At 48.8% G+C, this 15,982-nt stretch overlaps 1 protein-coding gene across 1 annotated transcript; it reads right to left on the bottom strand.

The window, feature by feature from the left end:
• Positions 1-5,447: 5,447 nt before the first annotated feature.
• On the bottom strand, positions 5,448-10,708 carry XBP1 (X-box binding protein 1). The gene is given in 6 exon segments (XM_036738232.1): positions 5,448-6,512; positions 6,923-7,030; positions 7,033-7,068; positions 7,355-7,483; positions 8,708-8,804; positions 10,363-10,708. Coding segments are annotated over 6 exon segments (1,161 nt in total). The 5' UTR covers positions 10,608-10,708; the 3' UTR covers positions 5,448-5,966.
• Between the last annotated feature and the right edge of the window lie 5,274 nt (positions 10,709-15,982).

Genomic DNA, 15,982 nt, shown 5'->3' with positions numbered 1-15,982 from the left:
CAGGAGGCACTGGAGGCTTGGACTCCAGCCTCTAATAAGTTCACTCTTGATCTGGTCAGGTGGGAAAGACAGCTTCAAAGGGCTTAATAATAAGCTTTATATTAGTCTAGTCTTCTCTAACACAGTACTGCTGATAACGGAAGCACTACACACTCCTACAGCATTCCCTAATCATCCTTGCAGGGGCTGGCCAGAAGAGGGGGCAACTACCACTACATCTCGATGGGGCCAATCGAGACAGGCACAACTTGCGCATTCAACCCTAAAGGGTTCCCTTAAATCCCCTCAAGTCTCAATGGGGGCCGGTTGAGGCAAGCACAGATTCTCCTCTCCCAAGCCTTGATGGGGGCCGGTCAAGGCACACAGTATCCCAGCTCACTGACACCAATGGCCACCTGTTTTACAGGCATCAGATAGAAGGTGTATTGCCAGCAGTAGCTTCACGAGTTCACGTCACCTCATCCCTGTATCTCACCGCGCAGTCGCAGTGGATGTTTACAGTTTTGGCATACATTTATATTATTTATCCTTATGTAATGCTACACGAGCGTGGTGGCGATGTTTTGAACCATGAGCCTGAGAACTCATATCTAATACCTGGGAAACAGATTGTTACGGCCACAGATCCTGGGAAACTGACAAACACTTTACACACATTAAAATCCACCTTACTGACAAGCTCCCATTCTAAAGGGACGTGGTTGGGAGGTCCCACGGTGCCGAGGGGCAACCACAAAGGCGGAGTGGAAGCTTTTCTTAATGCCGCTATTCCCAGGGCTCTTAGTTTCAGGGTGCAGAGGGCAGATGGTGATCGAGGTAGCATAGTGGCTTGTTCCTGTCTCCCCTTCCAGGGGGCCTTGCTGCTGAATTCAGCCAGGTTGTCTCACCAGTGCGTGGCAGTTGGTAGGGATGGCTGGCCCTTCCTCCATACTTGTTGCTTCCCTGCATGGTGTGTTGTGAGGCCTGGGTTGGAAGCAGGACTGGTGGTCTGGGAGGGGCCGCCACTCCCAGGGCTCCTGGGCCCCTGCCTCTAGTGGCAGTTGGTCAGCAGTTGGTGGTGGTGATGAGGAGAATGGGTCCCTTGTCACCAACGATTTCTGCTGCAGGGGCTGGTGCAGCAGCAGGTGTGGGGGGTTGAAGGGCCTGCGCTCTCCCCATCAGAGGCTGAGGGAGGATGATGCTCCCTCCTGTCTCTCCCTCGGGTGCCCTGCTGCCTCAGCTAAACTGCCTTACCTGCTCTGGCCTTTGGTTGTGATACGGCAGGGGTGGCTGGCCCTTTTCAAACCCTGCCTCACTTCCTACCTCTGTGACCTCAGGCAATTCACTGAACCTCTCTGCCTCAGATGCCTTGTCTGTGAAAGGAGGATTATAACAGCACCTATCTGGGGTTGTTATGAGGATCCAGTGAGATGATATTTGTAATATGCAAGTTGGGGAGGGTCTCCCTGAGGGTCAAGGATCTCGAGTAACTCAATGCAGGGAGGCTTGGTCTTTTTTTTATATCCTGAATCCTGTTGGGTAGTCAGCCTGAATGGACCCCTTCTCAGAATCATGCTTTTATACATGAGCAAAATAAAAAATGTACAATTACAAGATAAGCCAATTACACTGAAGTAATTAAATTTGAAAAAAAGGTTCACAGACCCCAGATTATAGGGAGACCTTGCAATAACCACCAGAGATGGTACAGGTTTTTTTAATGGATCAGGACACCAGGGGGCAGTGTGGTCAGCCTTTTCAGGAGGCCTTTGTAAAAGGTAACAGATGCTTCTAACTTTGGAAGACAAAATTGAGCCCACCTTGAGGCGGAATGTGCATTCTGTCCAAATATAAGACCGGCCCCTTAAATCCATCACTCCCTGGGTGAAGCAGAGGCCCACAAAGGTCCGATGCCTTGGCCAGCCCCAGGCTGATGTTTCCTATGATTCCCTTTGGTCCCGGGTTCCAGGCAAAGACATACAAAGGTGCGGCCCTCCTCATCTCTGCCTCACAGAACCCTTAGCTTCATCCAAGGCTCAGCCGCTGCCTCCTATTCCCTTTCCCAGGGTCTTTGGTGAAGCTATGTACTTCCCGGTAGAAGGCATGATTGTCGAGGGCAGAGACTTCATTTCTGTCATTATTAGGAGTAGCTAGGTGGTGGCACAGTGGATAGAGAGGGTCAGGAAGACCCAAGTCCAAACCTAGCCTCAAACACTTCCTAGCTGTGTGACCCTGGGCAAGTCACTTTAATCTCTGCCTACCTCAGTTTCCCTCTCTGTAAAATGGGGGCGATAATAATAGCACCATCCTCCCAGGGCTGTGGGGATCAAATGAGAACCTATCTGTAAAATACTAAGCTTAAAGTGCTATGGAAATGCTATTATAGTTGAAACAGACCTAAGAAGCCCCCTAGTCTAACCCAGACCTGAAGCCCAGTTCCCTATGCAGCCTAACAGGAAGGTGGTCATCCAGCCTTAGCTCGAACACCCCGAGGGAGGGGGACCCTGAGCCCACCACCTCCTGCCCATCCCACTTTCAGGTAGCACTCTTGCTGAGAAACCCCTTGGACCCTCCCACCCATTGCTCCCGCTTCTGAAATTGAGGTGCAAGTCTGCTCCTTCTTTGGGCTGTGATCACATCATCCCGCTCACCAGTCATCTTTATTCTCCCCCACCCAATAAAAAACACCTTTAGGAAGCCCCTCACTTAAGGGGAGGAAAAACCCTCCAGTGGTCCCTCCCTCTGTTAATTAGTATAATAAGCATTTATTTAACACCATGTGGTAAGTTGATTGTAACGTTCAGTTTGAATGTTGCGTATTTCTATTTCAGACATGCTTTGAAATAACCAGGTGTCCTAATGCTTAAACCTTTAGCCGACTTAGTAAAATACTGATTCTCACACACCTGTGCAGGAAATAGAACCCATGGTGTGGCTGGAGTTAGCATGTCAGGAGGCAGATGGGCCCTGCTTCACAGCTGCACAGTTTCAAGTGTAAATTGGTCCTGTGGCGGTATCGTTTCTTTTTGAATGTTGGCTCAAAATTACATCATCTTTGATGATTTTCTTTTTCCCTTTGACACTGGAACTCAGGGTTCAAGATTTCAGACAAACATCTGAAAACCAATAACAAGCCCATTTTTGTCATTGTGAGAAATTCAGAGACCAAAGAGATGCAGCCTCTAAGCCCTGGGCAGCCTCAACCCCTCCTACGTTTTGGCAACAGCACTGAAGTTTTAGATTGTGGAATACCAGACGCAATTGAATTTGGGGCAACCATCACCTGGGCCTCAGGCACAAATGGCCACTTCTTTTATTAATTTTAGTTCCTTATTGATGTTTGTAACTCTTTAAAAAAAATTGCCTATGAGGCAGACTGCATTAAAGGTGCTTATTTTCCCCTTTGCTTGAAGGCTCTCTAGGATTGGGAAGTATGAATGGAACTTTTCTGTTGTTTAGTCATTTCTCAGTTGTGTCTGCCTCTTTGTGACCTTTTGGGATTTTCTTGGCAAAGATTCTGGAGTATCCTCTCCAGCTCATTTTGTCTTTTTACAGATGAGGGAACTGAAGTAAACAGGGTCACCCAGGTGTCTGAGACTTCCTGGCTTCAGATCCGGCACTCTCTATCGGCTGCCCCAGAACAGAACCTACAACCCTCAAATTTGATCTCTTGGAAAAGAAAAATGCCATTTTGAGAAGAGCTGTATTTACCCCTTTCTCGAAAGCTGTTTGAAATCTTTACTCAAGGCCGATCTGGACCAATAATTCATTTTCCTTACAGGACTACAGACTCATTTCTAGATCCTAAGTTTCTTTCGAGGATACAGAAGAGATCAACCTCCTCCATTTTACATATTTCAATGTCAGTGCCTTGCCTGAGGAGTCACACAGCTCAAGGTCTAGGCTAGGACTTGATTCTAGCCCAATGTCCTGTGTACTCCAGTAACGATGCAGCCTTCTCATGCTGTTGATCTTTTAGCCCAGTGAAAAGTAGATTTAAGTAAAGAATAACTTACATCCCCATAGCTACCATTCTCGAGAAACGATCTGGTATCTGTTTGTTAAAGCTGATGTCAGTAAGGTAGAGAGAGGTAACAAGTCAAGTAATAGAAGAACCCAGGGGAGGGCACTTCTTTATCTGACCTTTCCCCAGTCTCCTTTACTGGACTTTCATCCAAATCAGCCATCCTGGGAAAGTCCCTCAAGGGTGGTGTTTGACCCTCTTCTCTATACTATGATGCTCGGCGATCTCGTCAGCTCCCAAGGATCCAATTAGCTTTAAGCAGACAATTCTATTTAGCTCTAACCTCTCTAGACTCACTTTGCCTTGATTACATCCTCCACAGATCCTTGCCCACACTCTCCTTCCTCTCTACCCAACCTCATGGTTACCATTGAGGCAACCATCCTTAGTCACACCCAGGCCCACAACTATGGTGCCATCCTTGACATAGCCGATGTATTCTGTCTTTTCTAACTGCTGCACATCTTTCTTCTGTGTCCCTCTCTGTCCACTCACACAGTTGCTACCCTTAGCCCAGTCTGGCACATAGGAGGCTCTTAATAAAATGACTTGATTTGACTTGTTTGTCTAGGTCCCTCATCACTTCCTGCCTAGGCTAACATTGCCTCCTCATTGATCATTGTCCATGCCAGTCTCTCCCCAACTCAGCTGCCAAAGTGATCTTCCTAAAAGACCATGATGCTGACCATGTATCACTCTTACTCCCAAAATTAAACCCCAGTGGCTGCTCCTCACAGAATTACCTCTAGGATCAGATGTAAAATTCTGACAGACACTTTATCCTCCCCCCCCCCCCCAGCGTGTCCTCTGATCCGGAAACATGACACTCCCATCTCCTAAATCTTCGGCCTTTCCTCCCCCATCCCTTCTTGCCTCTTTGGTCCTGCCTTCCTTCAAACCCTAGCTTTTGCAAAAGGCTTTTCTGATTTCACTGTGCGCCCCCCCCCATTTACCCTACACGTATTTTGTATGTATGTACATAATTATTTGAAAGGCATCTCCCCCATTGGAACACCAACAGCTTGAGTGTTTTTCCCTTTCTCTGTAACCCCAGCACTCATACAGTGCCCAGCAGTCAGAACTTACGCAGCCTTTGTTGACTTGTCCCGATCAAGGGATCACTTTTGCCCTAACAGGAATTAACTAAAAAGAGATTTTTTTTTCCTTCAAAGAGGCAGCCTGGGCATTGAGAGTCAGGAAGCCCTAATCTACCACCCCGTTTCTTACATAGTGGACAGACCTTGAGCGAGCTCCTTAACACCGTGGAGACCTAGCTAGGGGGATTCCTTCCCCAGAGCTCTCTATGCCAGTGAGTTATGGTGGGTCCAGACTGCAAACAATCCTTACTGAAGGCACAGTTTTTCCTCAAGTGTCAGACTATATGAAAAGATGAAAAATGGCTGGGACTGAAACCCAGACTGCCAGGGAAACATCAGCCAGAGAGTGGCATTGCACTTTTTAATTGCACAGGTAGTTTTAAATAATGGAGAAAGCACCTCCCCAAAGCCAAGCTCACATGAAGGAGTTCATATCAAGCATTTACACAGTAAATTTCTATAACTTTACAAAGGATTTCTTCTAATGTTCACATTTATCCGACTGTACAGAATGGAAAAGCAAGCCCCTCCAACAGCGATTTCCTCTGCTCATACAAGCAAAATAAAGAACTTTACTAAATAAAGAGTCAAAATGTAGCAAAACAAGAAGGGGAGAAAAAAGCCAAGGAATCAGACCTTAACACCTCTTATTGAGGTGGTGGGACAGAAACAGTGACAAGGTGAGTCCAACCCTGCTTCAGGCTGCAAGAGTTAGCTAAGGCCAGTACTCAGGGGCTCTAGCAAAGCCTGGCCAATAGACCACAATGCCCCAGAGATAAATGGCCCCCTTCACTGCCACTGGGGCCATTCACTGCCTTCAGACTATGGGTGTGCTATGATGATTTGGACAAGTGAACAATACTATCTTAGACACTGATCAACTGAGGAAAGAGTTCATTGGCAAAAGTGTCCTCCCACGAGTGACCTGTGCCGAGTGGGGAGGACATCTCAGTGAAAGGGGAAGGAGAACCCTCATAGCCAGAGTCACTACAAACATCCAGCAGGCAGGGAGAAGACTTGAGGCAGTGGCTGGAGGAGAGCAGGTTTTCGATGCCAAGCTCTGGGATGAAGTCATTCTCGAGGAGTTCTTCCTTTACCGATACCGTGAGTGGCTCAGGTGGGGGGCTAGGGGGAGCTTCCTCAACTTTCACTACCATGCTGCCTTGACCATCTGTTTCCGAGGGAATCTCCAAGATGAGCGGCTTGGTATACACGTGGTCAAACCGTATCAGTTCATTAATGGCTTCCAGCTTGGCTGATGGGGGCCCCACCAAAGGAGACGGGGAGGCTGGTATGGAGTCGGGCTCTTCTGCACCCACTTCTTTGAACTCCTCCAGGCAGTACTCTGGGACAACATACCTGAAGAACGTGTCTGGGTCCAGGTTGTCCAGAATGCCCAACAAGATATCAGACTGGAAGAGACAAAATCATTAATGGAACCTCAGAGGTGACAGGCATTCTAGGCTGTATAAACTATGATGGGACTCAGAGCACCCTTTAGTGGAGCCAGGCCAGGAACCATAAAGGGAATGGAATTGAAAGTCTCTGCTCACAGGCAGATTAATCCTGGAGAACTCAGCCCTTACATCCAAATCACTGAAGTTATGGGAACAGACTGGAGGGGACTGTTTAATGCTGTACTCTCACTGAAATGGGGAGTTTCTTTTGCCTACTGAGAGGGTGTGTGTGTGTGTGTGTGTGTGTGTGTGTGTGTACTCTTCCATCAGTCACTTGGTTGACATCTCTCTGTTAGGTACAGCAAACCTCAATAGGGAAGCACAAACCAACAGCAACTGGACAACAAGGAGGGACAAAGCCTTACCTCAGCATCTGAAGAGTCAGTGCTGTCAGAGTCCACAGGGACGTGTTCAGGAAGGGTGACAACTGGGCCTGCACCTGCTGCAGAGGCGCACGTAGTCTGAGTGCTGCGGACTCAGCAGACCCGGCCACCAACCGGACATCATTCGCCTGGGAAGAGACACAGAACAAGGTAATGACTGACAGCTGGAATTATGGGAGAAGGGGTCCTTCCCCTGGAGCAGGCAGGAAGTTGGTGGTCAGGGATGGTTTGGGCAAGCTAACTTGACTGTGAGAAGGATTCTCTTCTTGTGGCCAAGGGGAACTCACTCACAGTGCCAGGATAGCGGGAGCATGCACTTCCTCGCAATTTTGCTCAATGGCCCTGAATTTAAACTTGCACCCCTAAATTGCACACCGCCCAGAACCAGCTCTATTACGCCCAGATGGTACTTACCTTGGACTCTGTTTCCTCCTCAGTTATTAGGGCATCTATCCCCAAGCGCTGTCTTAACTCTTGATTTTCAATCACGAGCCCATGGGTTCTCTCACGCAAAAGTTGATTTTCAATCAAAAGTTTTTGGTTCTGGAAAAGAAATGACTATCTGATTAGAGATTGCCAAAGTACCTGGAACTCTATCCCAGAGAAATTAATAATTAATTTATTAATTTAGAAATTAATATATACTTGGGCTCCTAGGGACCTTTCCTTCCTTAATTCTTGAGCTTTTGGGAAAATCATGCACAAATAATTAAAAACTTTGAGTTACTGTGCAGGAATATTTTTAAAGCCTGTTTCTTCCTAAAAGCCCTCAGTAGCCACTGACCAACAGAACAGGGCTCCAAATAGGTGCTGTCAAGAGAAAAATTCCAAGTCTAAAGGATCCTAGACTTAATTCTAGATATTGACTGGTCATAAGTGACACACTTGGGGCCTTTGGTTTTTGGAGGGGCTGCCCCATATGGCACAATCACATACCAAAGAAAACAGTGGTCCTGAACTTCATCATGTGTATTCTTAGGGAAAGCAGGCTTGGAAAAACTCATATCAACTCTTAAATTTAGGAGGTGTGTACACATCTTAGGTAGAGAGTCTTTTCATAAACAGAAAGGGGAAGCTGACAGTTACTTTTAAGGTTGGATTCCCCCAAAGATGGAGAAGTAAAGCATTTGCCAGCGGGCTTCTCAAATTGAGATGCCTCTTGCTTGGGCCAACGTGCCAAGGTCCAAGCAGAAACTTGGTCTTGGAAGCTGCTGCACTCCACTGTGCTCATAACCAGGTGTTTCAATTAAGGGCCTGCTCCATGACTCAAAGAGAAGGTATGTGTCACATGAGTCACCCACAGGGACTGTCCCGTCCCTGTCCCTAAGGCTCACCTGCCTACTTCACCAGAGAGGATGGTGAGCTACCACTGGTGAGACTTGGTTTGCATAGTGGAATGTTTGGGTGGACCAAACCTGAGGCTGGCAAGCTCCTTAACAACTTCAGGAAAAGGCCACAGGTTTGGTTGAACCTTTTACTAAAGCATTTTCAGTCATCGGCACCATTCTCATGTCTCCTGGTTATGGCACCTGTCAAACAGGTGCTGATAACACAGAAGCACTTCGGAACCCATGGGGCATACACTGTGACCAACTAAATTAAATGTGTTTCAAGGCAACTGATTCAGGAAGTAGCAACATTGCGTGTGGGGGTTTTTTGGGGGGGGAGGGCAGGGTGTATGTGAGTGAGTGTGTGTGTGTGTGTGTGTGTATCCACGTGGAGCCAGAGAGCCAAGGTGGACCTCACTACTACGGCTCAGTCTCTCACCTCTTCTTCCAAGTCCACAACTTGTTGCTCCAATTCACTCATTCGGGCTTTCTTCCTGTCTCGAGCCGTTTGTGCTGCTACTCTGTTTTTCAATTTCCTGGGAATGGAAAAATGTATCTTTAACACCCACAGATCATTCCACTCTTGTGGCTCTGAGGTGCAAAGTTATCATATCTGGTTTTCAAATATTCCTTCTACTTAGAAATCTATCTCCTGCTCTTTGTCCTCATATAGTCAGGGAGCGCGGCTGGCATTGTCCCTTTTTAGAGTAGATCCCAGAGAGACAGACTGTGGCACTTGCTGAACCATGTGAGCTACAGGTAAGCTAACAAAAAGACTGGAAACTTTCTACTTCAAAGATTATTTCCGAGTCAGCTCCCAAAGTTTAAGAGTAAATTCAACTGAATTTCTCAGCATCCATCTCTGTGCTCACTGTCAGCTTACTCACACAAAGCCTTCAAGTTTCTCCTATGTTGCATCATTCAGGGACCAGGCTAGACACACACTGACTATTTCTTGCATCAGAAAAAAAAATGTCCTCCTCATTCAGGATTTCATTATCCCCCACTGTGACACAGTAACCAGAACACTCATAATTCACTTATTCAAGGGAAAAATTAGAAACAGCCCAACAACTGGGGCACTGCAAAGCAAACTAGCAGCCTGTTAACACAATGAAATTATTCCACCCCAAGAATGTGAACTGTGTCAATGTGGAAATGCTTAAGTGAATTAAACAGAAATTTGGGAGCATGAAATGTTACAAATTAATTAGAACCTTGGTAAAACGCATATATGTGCAAATTAAAGGTCAAAAGAGAGTGGGGGGGAAGGTAGTGTTTTGTGGTACATTTGGATGGGAGTGGAGGGAATTGGGAAAAGTTGCTTAGGTTACAAAGCCTTGGAATTTTTCAAGTGCCAGCTGTTCCCGCTGGTAGGAGGATCGTTCTAGCCCTCTGCCCCTCTAGGTCTGGGAGGGAGCAGCAGGCATTATTCCGGCACGTAGAGATGTCCAGAGGTCGGGCCGGTATTAGCTAATCTGGAGCTCCGGATGACTCAGAGGATTCAGTTCCACGAGGCAAAGACTGGTCATTGTGAAGGCCTAAGGGCTGGGGAGGAGGGGGGCGTGCCCCCCAAAGCCTTCCCCTCCTTCCAAAGCCTCAGTCTCCAGCTTTCTGACGCTGGCTCTTTAGAAATGAGGGGAGCTTGGCCTGAAAAGTCACCTTCCCGGAGGTGCCAGCCCCTCTCTCACCCACCAGCGCTCTGTCCTGAGGGCCTCAGCCCCGCCACCCCCTCCATCGCTCAGGCACATTCTACACCAGGCCCTTGAGACGGAAAGGTAAACTGAGGCTCGGGGGTCCAAAGCACCTTCCTAGGCTACGAGCCCGGGGCCTTCTGGCCACTGATGACAACGATAACTCCCGTGGACGGACACCCTAAAGCCGTCATCACCTAAGTACCCCCCCTCCGAGATCTGGGGTCCCCGGAGGAGGGGCAATCGCGGCTTCTGGGCACCGAGGCGCTCCGGGGGCCGGGGCACACACACGGTGGGGGCTGAGGACGTGGCGGGCCGTGAGGGGGAGGGGCACCCCTTCCTCCTTTTCCCTCCTCCTCCCTCCCCGCCGGGCGCCACGCAGGCACGGCCCCGGGCTCACCTGCGCAGCGCCTTCTCCTCCGGGCTCAGGTGCGTGAGGCGCTGCCGCTTGCGGGCCGGGCTCTGGCCGGAGCCGGAGCCGGCGCCGGGGGCCCCACTCGTCGCCTCCGGGCTCGGGGGCAGCACGAGGGGCAGGGCGCGGCCGGGAGCTGGGGCAGCGCCGGGCCCGGGGGGCTTCCCGGACGACAGGAGCAGCACCTTGGGCGCGGCCGGAGCCGGGGCCGGGGTCTGGGCCACCACAACCATGGCCGTGCGGACTCGGCGCGCGACTGTGGGAGAGAGTGCGAGCCTCAGGAACTGACGCCTCCCGCGCGGACCCGGCCCCGAGCCGGCCCTGCCCCGTCACCGCCGCCGCGCCGACTGCCGGGCCGGCCGCGCCCGCCCGTCCGTATAACCGTCGTGGCCGCCGCCCATTGGCCCGAGGCGAGTGACGCACGGCGGGGCGCGCCGCCGATTGGCTCCGCTCGACGCGGGGGCGGGAGGTAGGAGAGGGAGGCGGGGGCGAGCGCTGTCAACTGTAGGAGAACCTGACGGCCGCGCGCACGAGGGGGGAGGGGGGAAGCCCCTAGAGCCCTGGGAATGTCAGAGCGGAGAAGGTGTATTAGGCTGGGAAGCATCCTTAGAAGTCCGGCTTCCTCCCCCAGGAGACCAAGCCTTTTTACAGAGCAGGAAACAAAACCTAAGATGTCATCAGAGAGCTAATTGGAGATCATAAGGATCATTTAGTCCAGCCCCTCTCATGTTACACATCGGGAAACTGAGACCCAGAGGAGTCACAGGATTCCGAGCTGGACGGGACCTAGGAGAGCTCCAGTCAGCCCCTCTCGCTTTACCGAAGGAGGTGCTCTGTCCTAGGGGCTACACTCACACAATGAAAATGATTTCCCTAATTAGCAGCTGGAGATCCATGAGTGCAGAATGCTTTAGGTACATCATCTCATACGATCCTCGCAACAACCCAGTCGTGTCCGACTCTTCTTAACCCCTTTTTAGGGTTTTCTTGGCAGAGATACTGGACTTGTTTGCCATTTCCTTCTCCAGGTCATTTGACAGATGAGGAAACTGAGGCAGACAGGGTGAAGGTCACACAGCTAGCACCCCTATGAGATGCAAACTTGTAGGTTCTGTTACCGATTAGGAAGCTAGAGCTCAGAGAGTCAGTCAGTCGATAAACAGACCAGAGAGAGGCTGGATGCTTTGCCCAAGTGACACAGCTGGTGAGTAAAGCTGGATTCAGGTCCAGGTTAATCAGTCGCAGCTACTACACACCTACTATGTCCCAGGCGCTCCTGATCCTAAATCCATCTTCCTCTGCAGCTTGTTTTCATTTTTAAAATGTGAAGTGTCTTCGGTCTGCCCATTTGTAAAATGAGGGCTTTAAACCGAATGGTCTGTCCTAAGGTCCCCTCTGTCTCTAAATCCTGATCCATGGAGAATTACTGATTCTCAGAGGTGGAAGGGACCCCAGAATTCTGGTCTAATACATTTATGAATTACAATCCCTTCTGCAATTTCCCCTCAAAATGTCCATCCTGATGGTGCTTGAAGACCTCCAGTGATGGGGACCTACTCAGGAGGATTTTCAGACAGGAGGGTCACAGGATGGGGACACATAGTGACATGGCCACCTGCGGCAGTGGAGGTCATGGAATTAGAGGGCCACTCAAGTCCTTTTCTCTTTAACTTTCTGTTCTTTTCACTCACTTGATCTTTGCTAGTAACAGGAGTCATAATTACTTTCATTTTTCTAGTGATTTAAGCTTTTCAAATCCTTTTGCTACCAGAAACCAGATGGATAGAGTGTTTAATTTGAGGAGTGTTGGACTAGGAATCCAGAAGACCAGAGCTTAAATTCTGCTTCTAATACTTGGCGTCTCTCAATCTCAGTTTCCACATCTATAAAATGGGGATTCTGATAACATTTCCCTCATAGGGTTGTTGTGAGACACAAATGAGATACAGAAATATGTGTAAAGTGTTTTGGAAACCTTAAAGTTTTATTTAAAAGCTACCTAGCTATACGCATTTATTTTATGGTTATGAATTAAATGTTCAGGAAAGCTGAATGACTTGTAAACAAGGCATGCCTGTCTCTTTATCCTATTGTGGGATTAAGCCCAATGGGGGCCCATCAATATCCCCTGTAATGTCAAGCATTCTAGAGGAAGGCCCCTGAAACACAGTGTGTTTCCTCTGTGGAAGCTCGAAGGGAAGATACAGATGGACAAGAAATGTGGATGGATGAGGGTCTCCCTGCATTGTCGGGAGGAGGAAGACCCCTGACACCCAGTAGGTCGCCCTTGAGGAAGGTCAAAGTGAAGATGAAGATGAGCAGGAGTAATGCAGAATAGGGAGTCGTGGTTGGGTGAGAGGGTCAGTCTGTATTGTTGAGAGGATCACAGATTTGTCACACTCTCTCCCTTCAAGACCCTGGGCACATTACCTCCCTGCCTTCGTCCAGCGTACAGCCTCTAATCTCCTGGATGTTTAAAGGGACCATGCCTCATTTCCCCATCTTCATTTGTTCTCTGCCTTCCTCCCCAACTCGATGATGTCTCTGTTTTTCCCCAGCTAGCTCTCTTATCACCCTCTGATTTTCTTGGTTTTCCACTTGTTTGGAACAGCTTTTATGGCTACAGGCTCCCCTGTATCCAGCTTCCAGAAAAAGGTAATGAGGTTTCTAAACACACTGGAATTTTATACGTCCCTGTTGTCTGGAGGGGCTAAAAGCCCTACCAACCCAAAGCCAACAGGGTTATGATGACAGAGGAGGGAATGGGGACTGAGGCCACTAGGATTCTGGGTTCTCTTCCTTCTGACCTGAAAACTGCTGAACTCTGATTTTTTTTTCTCTAGGAGAGCATCGCAGAAGGGAATTATGGGAGATGGGCTGGGAGTGCCAAGACAATCAGGATTCCCTATTGTTCCTAAGCATCAAGATGGATACAAGGCATGGAAGAGGGTATTCCTGGACATGGCTTTAGGTGGATTTGGGGAAGGGAGCAGGGTATTGAGGTGACAATTCAGGACAAGACAGAGTAAAGTCAACAGCAACTCCTTGTACCTAGAGACAAGGCTAGTGTAGTGGGTGTCCATCATGCTCTCAGGTATCAGCGCTTGGCTCCTCTCTCTTTCTGTGGCCTCCCGACTCCCCCAGTCCCGAAAAGTGCTTTGGAACAGGGATAAATATTTCTAGATTCTCCCCCCACCAAAAGAAATAGAGGCTTTGGACTAGATGCTCACGGGTCTCTTGACCCCTAGCTCTGTGATACCCTGTGTTCTAGGCCACAGGCTAGCTAAGAGCTGGACAGTGGCCCAGGGTAGAGACAATTCACTGCTTAATTTGGACAGGGCCTCCTGCACTCGGTTCCTGGGTGTTTTTCATCCAGGCACATGATGCCTGACTGAAGTCGATCATCCATGATGGGCATCTCCATATGGTGAGGAACCAGGCTCCCCAGGTAATGCCAGCCCAGGAGCAAGCTGCTGAGAACCTGCCCATTCCTCCTGACTTGCTGATGCTAAGAATCTTAAAGCTGTTCCCTCCCATGGCCTTCTGGACAACACCAGAGAGGCCCCAGGCATGGAAGTGCCTTGAGTAGATGCTTATTGACCCACAGACTGTCTCAGTAGGATCCCTGTCTTCAGCTTTGTCACAGAGGGCATCTGGAGGAGAAAGAAATGTCATGACATCATCATTTTGTTCAATTAATATTCTTCTAGGCATAGAGTTTTAAGGCAGCTAGGTGGTGGCACAGGGAGAGCTCCCAGTCTGGAGTCAGGAAGATCTGAGTTCAAATGCAGCCTCAGACACTTACTAGTTGTGTGATCCTGGGCAACTCACTTACCCCTGTTTACCTCAGTTTCCTGATCTATAAAATAAGTTGGAGAAGGAAATGACAAACCCCTCCAGAATCTTTGCCAAGAAAACCCCAAATGGGGTCACAGAGAGTGAGACAGAGACTGAACAACCACAGGGACAGAGTTTATGGTCTGGAAAGGGGAGCTTGGAATTCCCATAGTCTAACACCTCTATTCCCCATGTTACAGAGGAGCACATTCATTCCCAGAAATAGCTGCAAAGCATCTCCGATAGCCAAGGAACTGTGCTAGCCACTATACAAGCAGAGGACACTTCAAATCCCTAGGTTTGAATCCTGGATCTGTTATTTAGGCACCTGTGATAACCCACTTAGGTCATCAAGACTGCTCTGGGCCTCCATTTCCTTATTTTGAAATGAGAAGGTTGAGCTAAGTGGCCTCTAAAATCCCTTCCAGCCCTAAATCTATAAGCCTGTAATTCCAGTGGTTTTACTGGAGTAGGGGACTCCTGTTGTGGAAACTCCCTCCCCCAACACAGATTAGCTATAACCTAGAGCCTCAGGGAGCTGCCCGGGGCGCTGAGATTGTTTAAGCCACCCCTACAACAGTATATGTCAAAAGCTGGACTTGAACCCTGGTCTTCCAACTTCAATTCTTTATCCTTGTCGTGCCTTTCCAAGAGAATAGTAGGTAGCCAGGAAATCTAAGAAGGACGCAGAGGAATGAGGGCAGAAGAAAAGCAGTGAAGTAGGAATTTTGTAAGTGGGCGGGGAGGGGGAGTGGAGGAGGCACACATCCCCACTGGAGGGACGGTGGCAGGTGACAGGAGCAAAGGACCAGGAATTCTGCCTCTGGCTCTGGGAAGGTCCACAGGAGAATCCTTTCTATTCATGCTCGAGGCTTTTCTTCCCTTTTCGACAAAACAATTTTTGTCCCATTAACAAGGTGTAATTTGACTGTTTTTCTTGCCCTTCTGAAAGGGCACTTCCCTCCCCAAGCTCGAGCTGTTTCAGGTCCTCTTTCAGAGGCCATTCCAGGGGCCCCAGATAATTCTTGCATCAGATGGTGATTTAAAAAAAAAACATGCCTGAGTACGAAGAATAAGGAACTGTTCACGTACAAGCCAGGATTCTCAGTTTCAGCCCTGTACAGTTTCAAAAGAAAGCCTTGGTAAATGCCTTGGGAAGGAGAAAAAATTTGAGTAAGTTATCAGTGGACACAAATACGCGTAAGCCATGGTAATGTTACCCTTTGGACACGAGGACTGGAAACTCACTCTTTCTTCCAGCCAGGCTAGAAAAAGTACTGATAATTCAAAATGTGTTCAGCTTTGGCATGAGGGGAAGAAATGAAACAGTAACAGCCAAACTTCCTGCTAGATGGTCAACAAGCATTTCTTTGGTGCCTACTATGCGTCAGGTACTGTGCTAAATTCTGGGGATAGAAAGCAAGGCTAAAAAAAACCCCCAAAACCCAAACCCCAGCCCAAATCCCTGCTCTCAGGGAGCTCATGGTTTAATAGTAGGAGACAACAAGCAAGTTAAACTGGGTATAATCAACAGAGGGAGGGCCCTAGCAATGAGGGAGTTTGGGGAAGGCTTCCTGTAGAAGCTGGCAATTCAGCTGAGACCAGAGCAAACCAGGAAAGCCAGGAGGCAGAGAGGAGGCAGGGGAGAGTTCCAGGCATGGGAGAGATCCAACTAAAAGGTACAGAGTCAGGGCCAGAGCTGCTGAAAGGAAAAAGGAGGCCAGTGAATGAATGAACAAAGCATTTATTGAGCACTTACTATGGGCAGCTA

Source organism: Trichosurus vulpecula, chromosome 1 (assembly GCF_011100635.1).
Source record: "Trichosurus vulpecula isolate mTriVul1 chromosome 1, mTriVul1.pri, whole genome shotgun sequence".
Lineage (NCBI taxonomy): Eukaryota > Metazoa > Chordata > Mammalia > Diprotodontia > Phalangeridae > Trichosurus > Trichosurus vulpecula.
The sequence above is the reverse complement of the archived record's forward strand: the minus strand, read 5'-3'. Positions and strand labels throughout refer to the sequence as shown.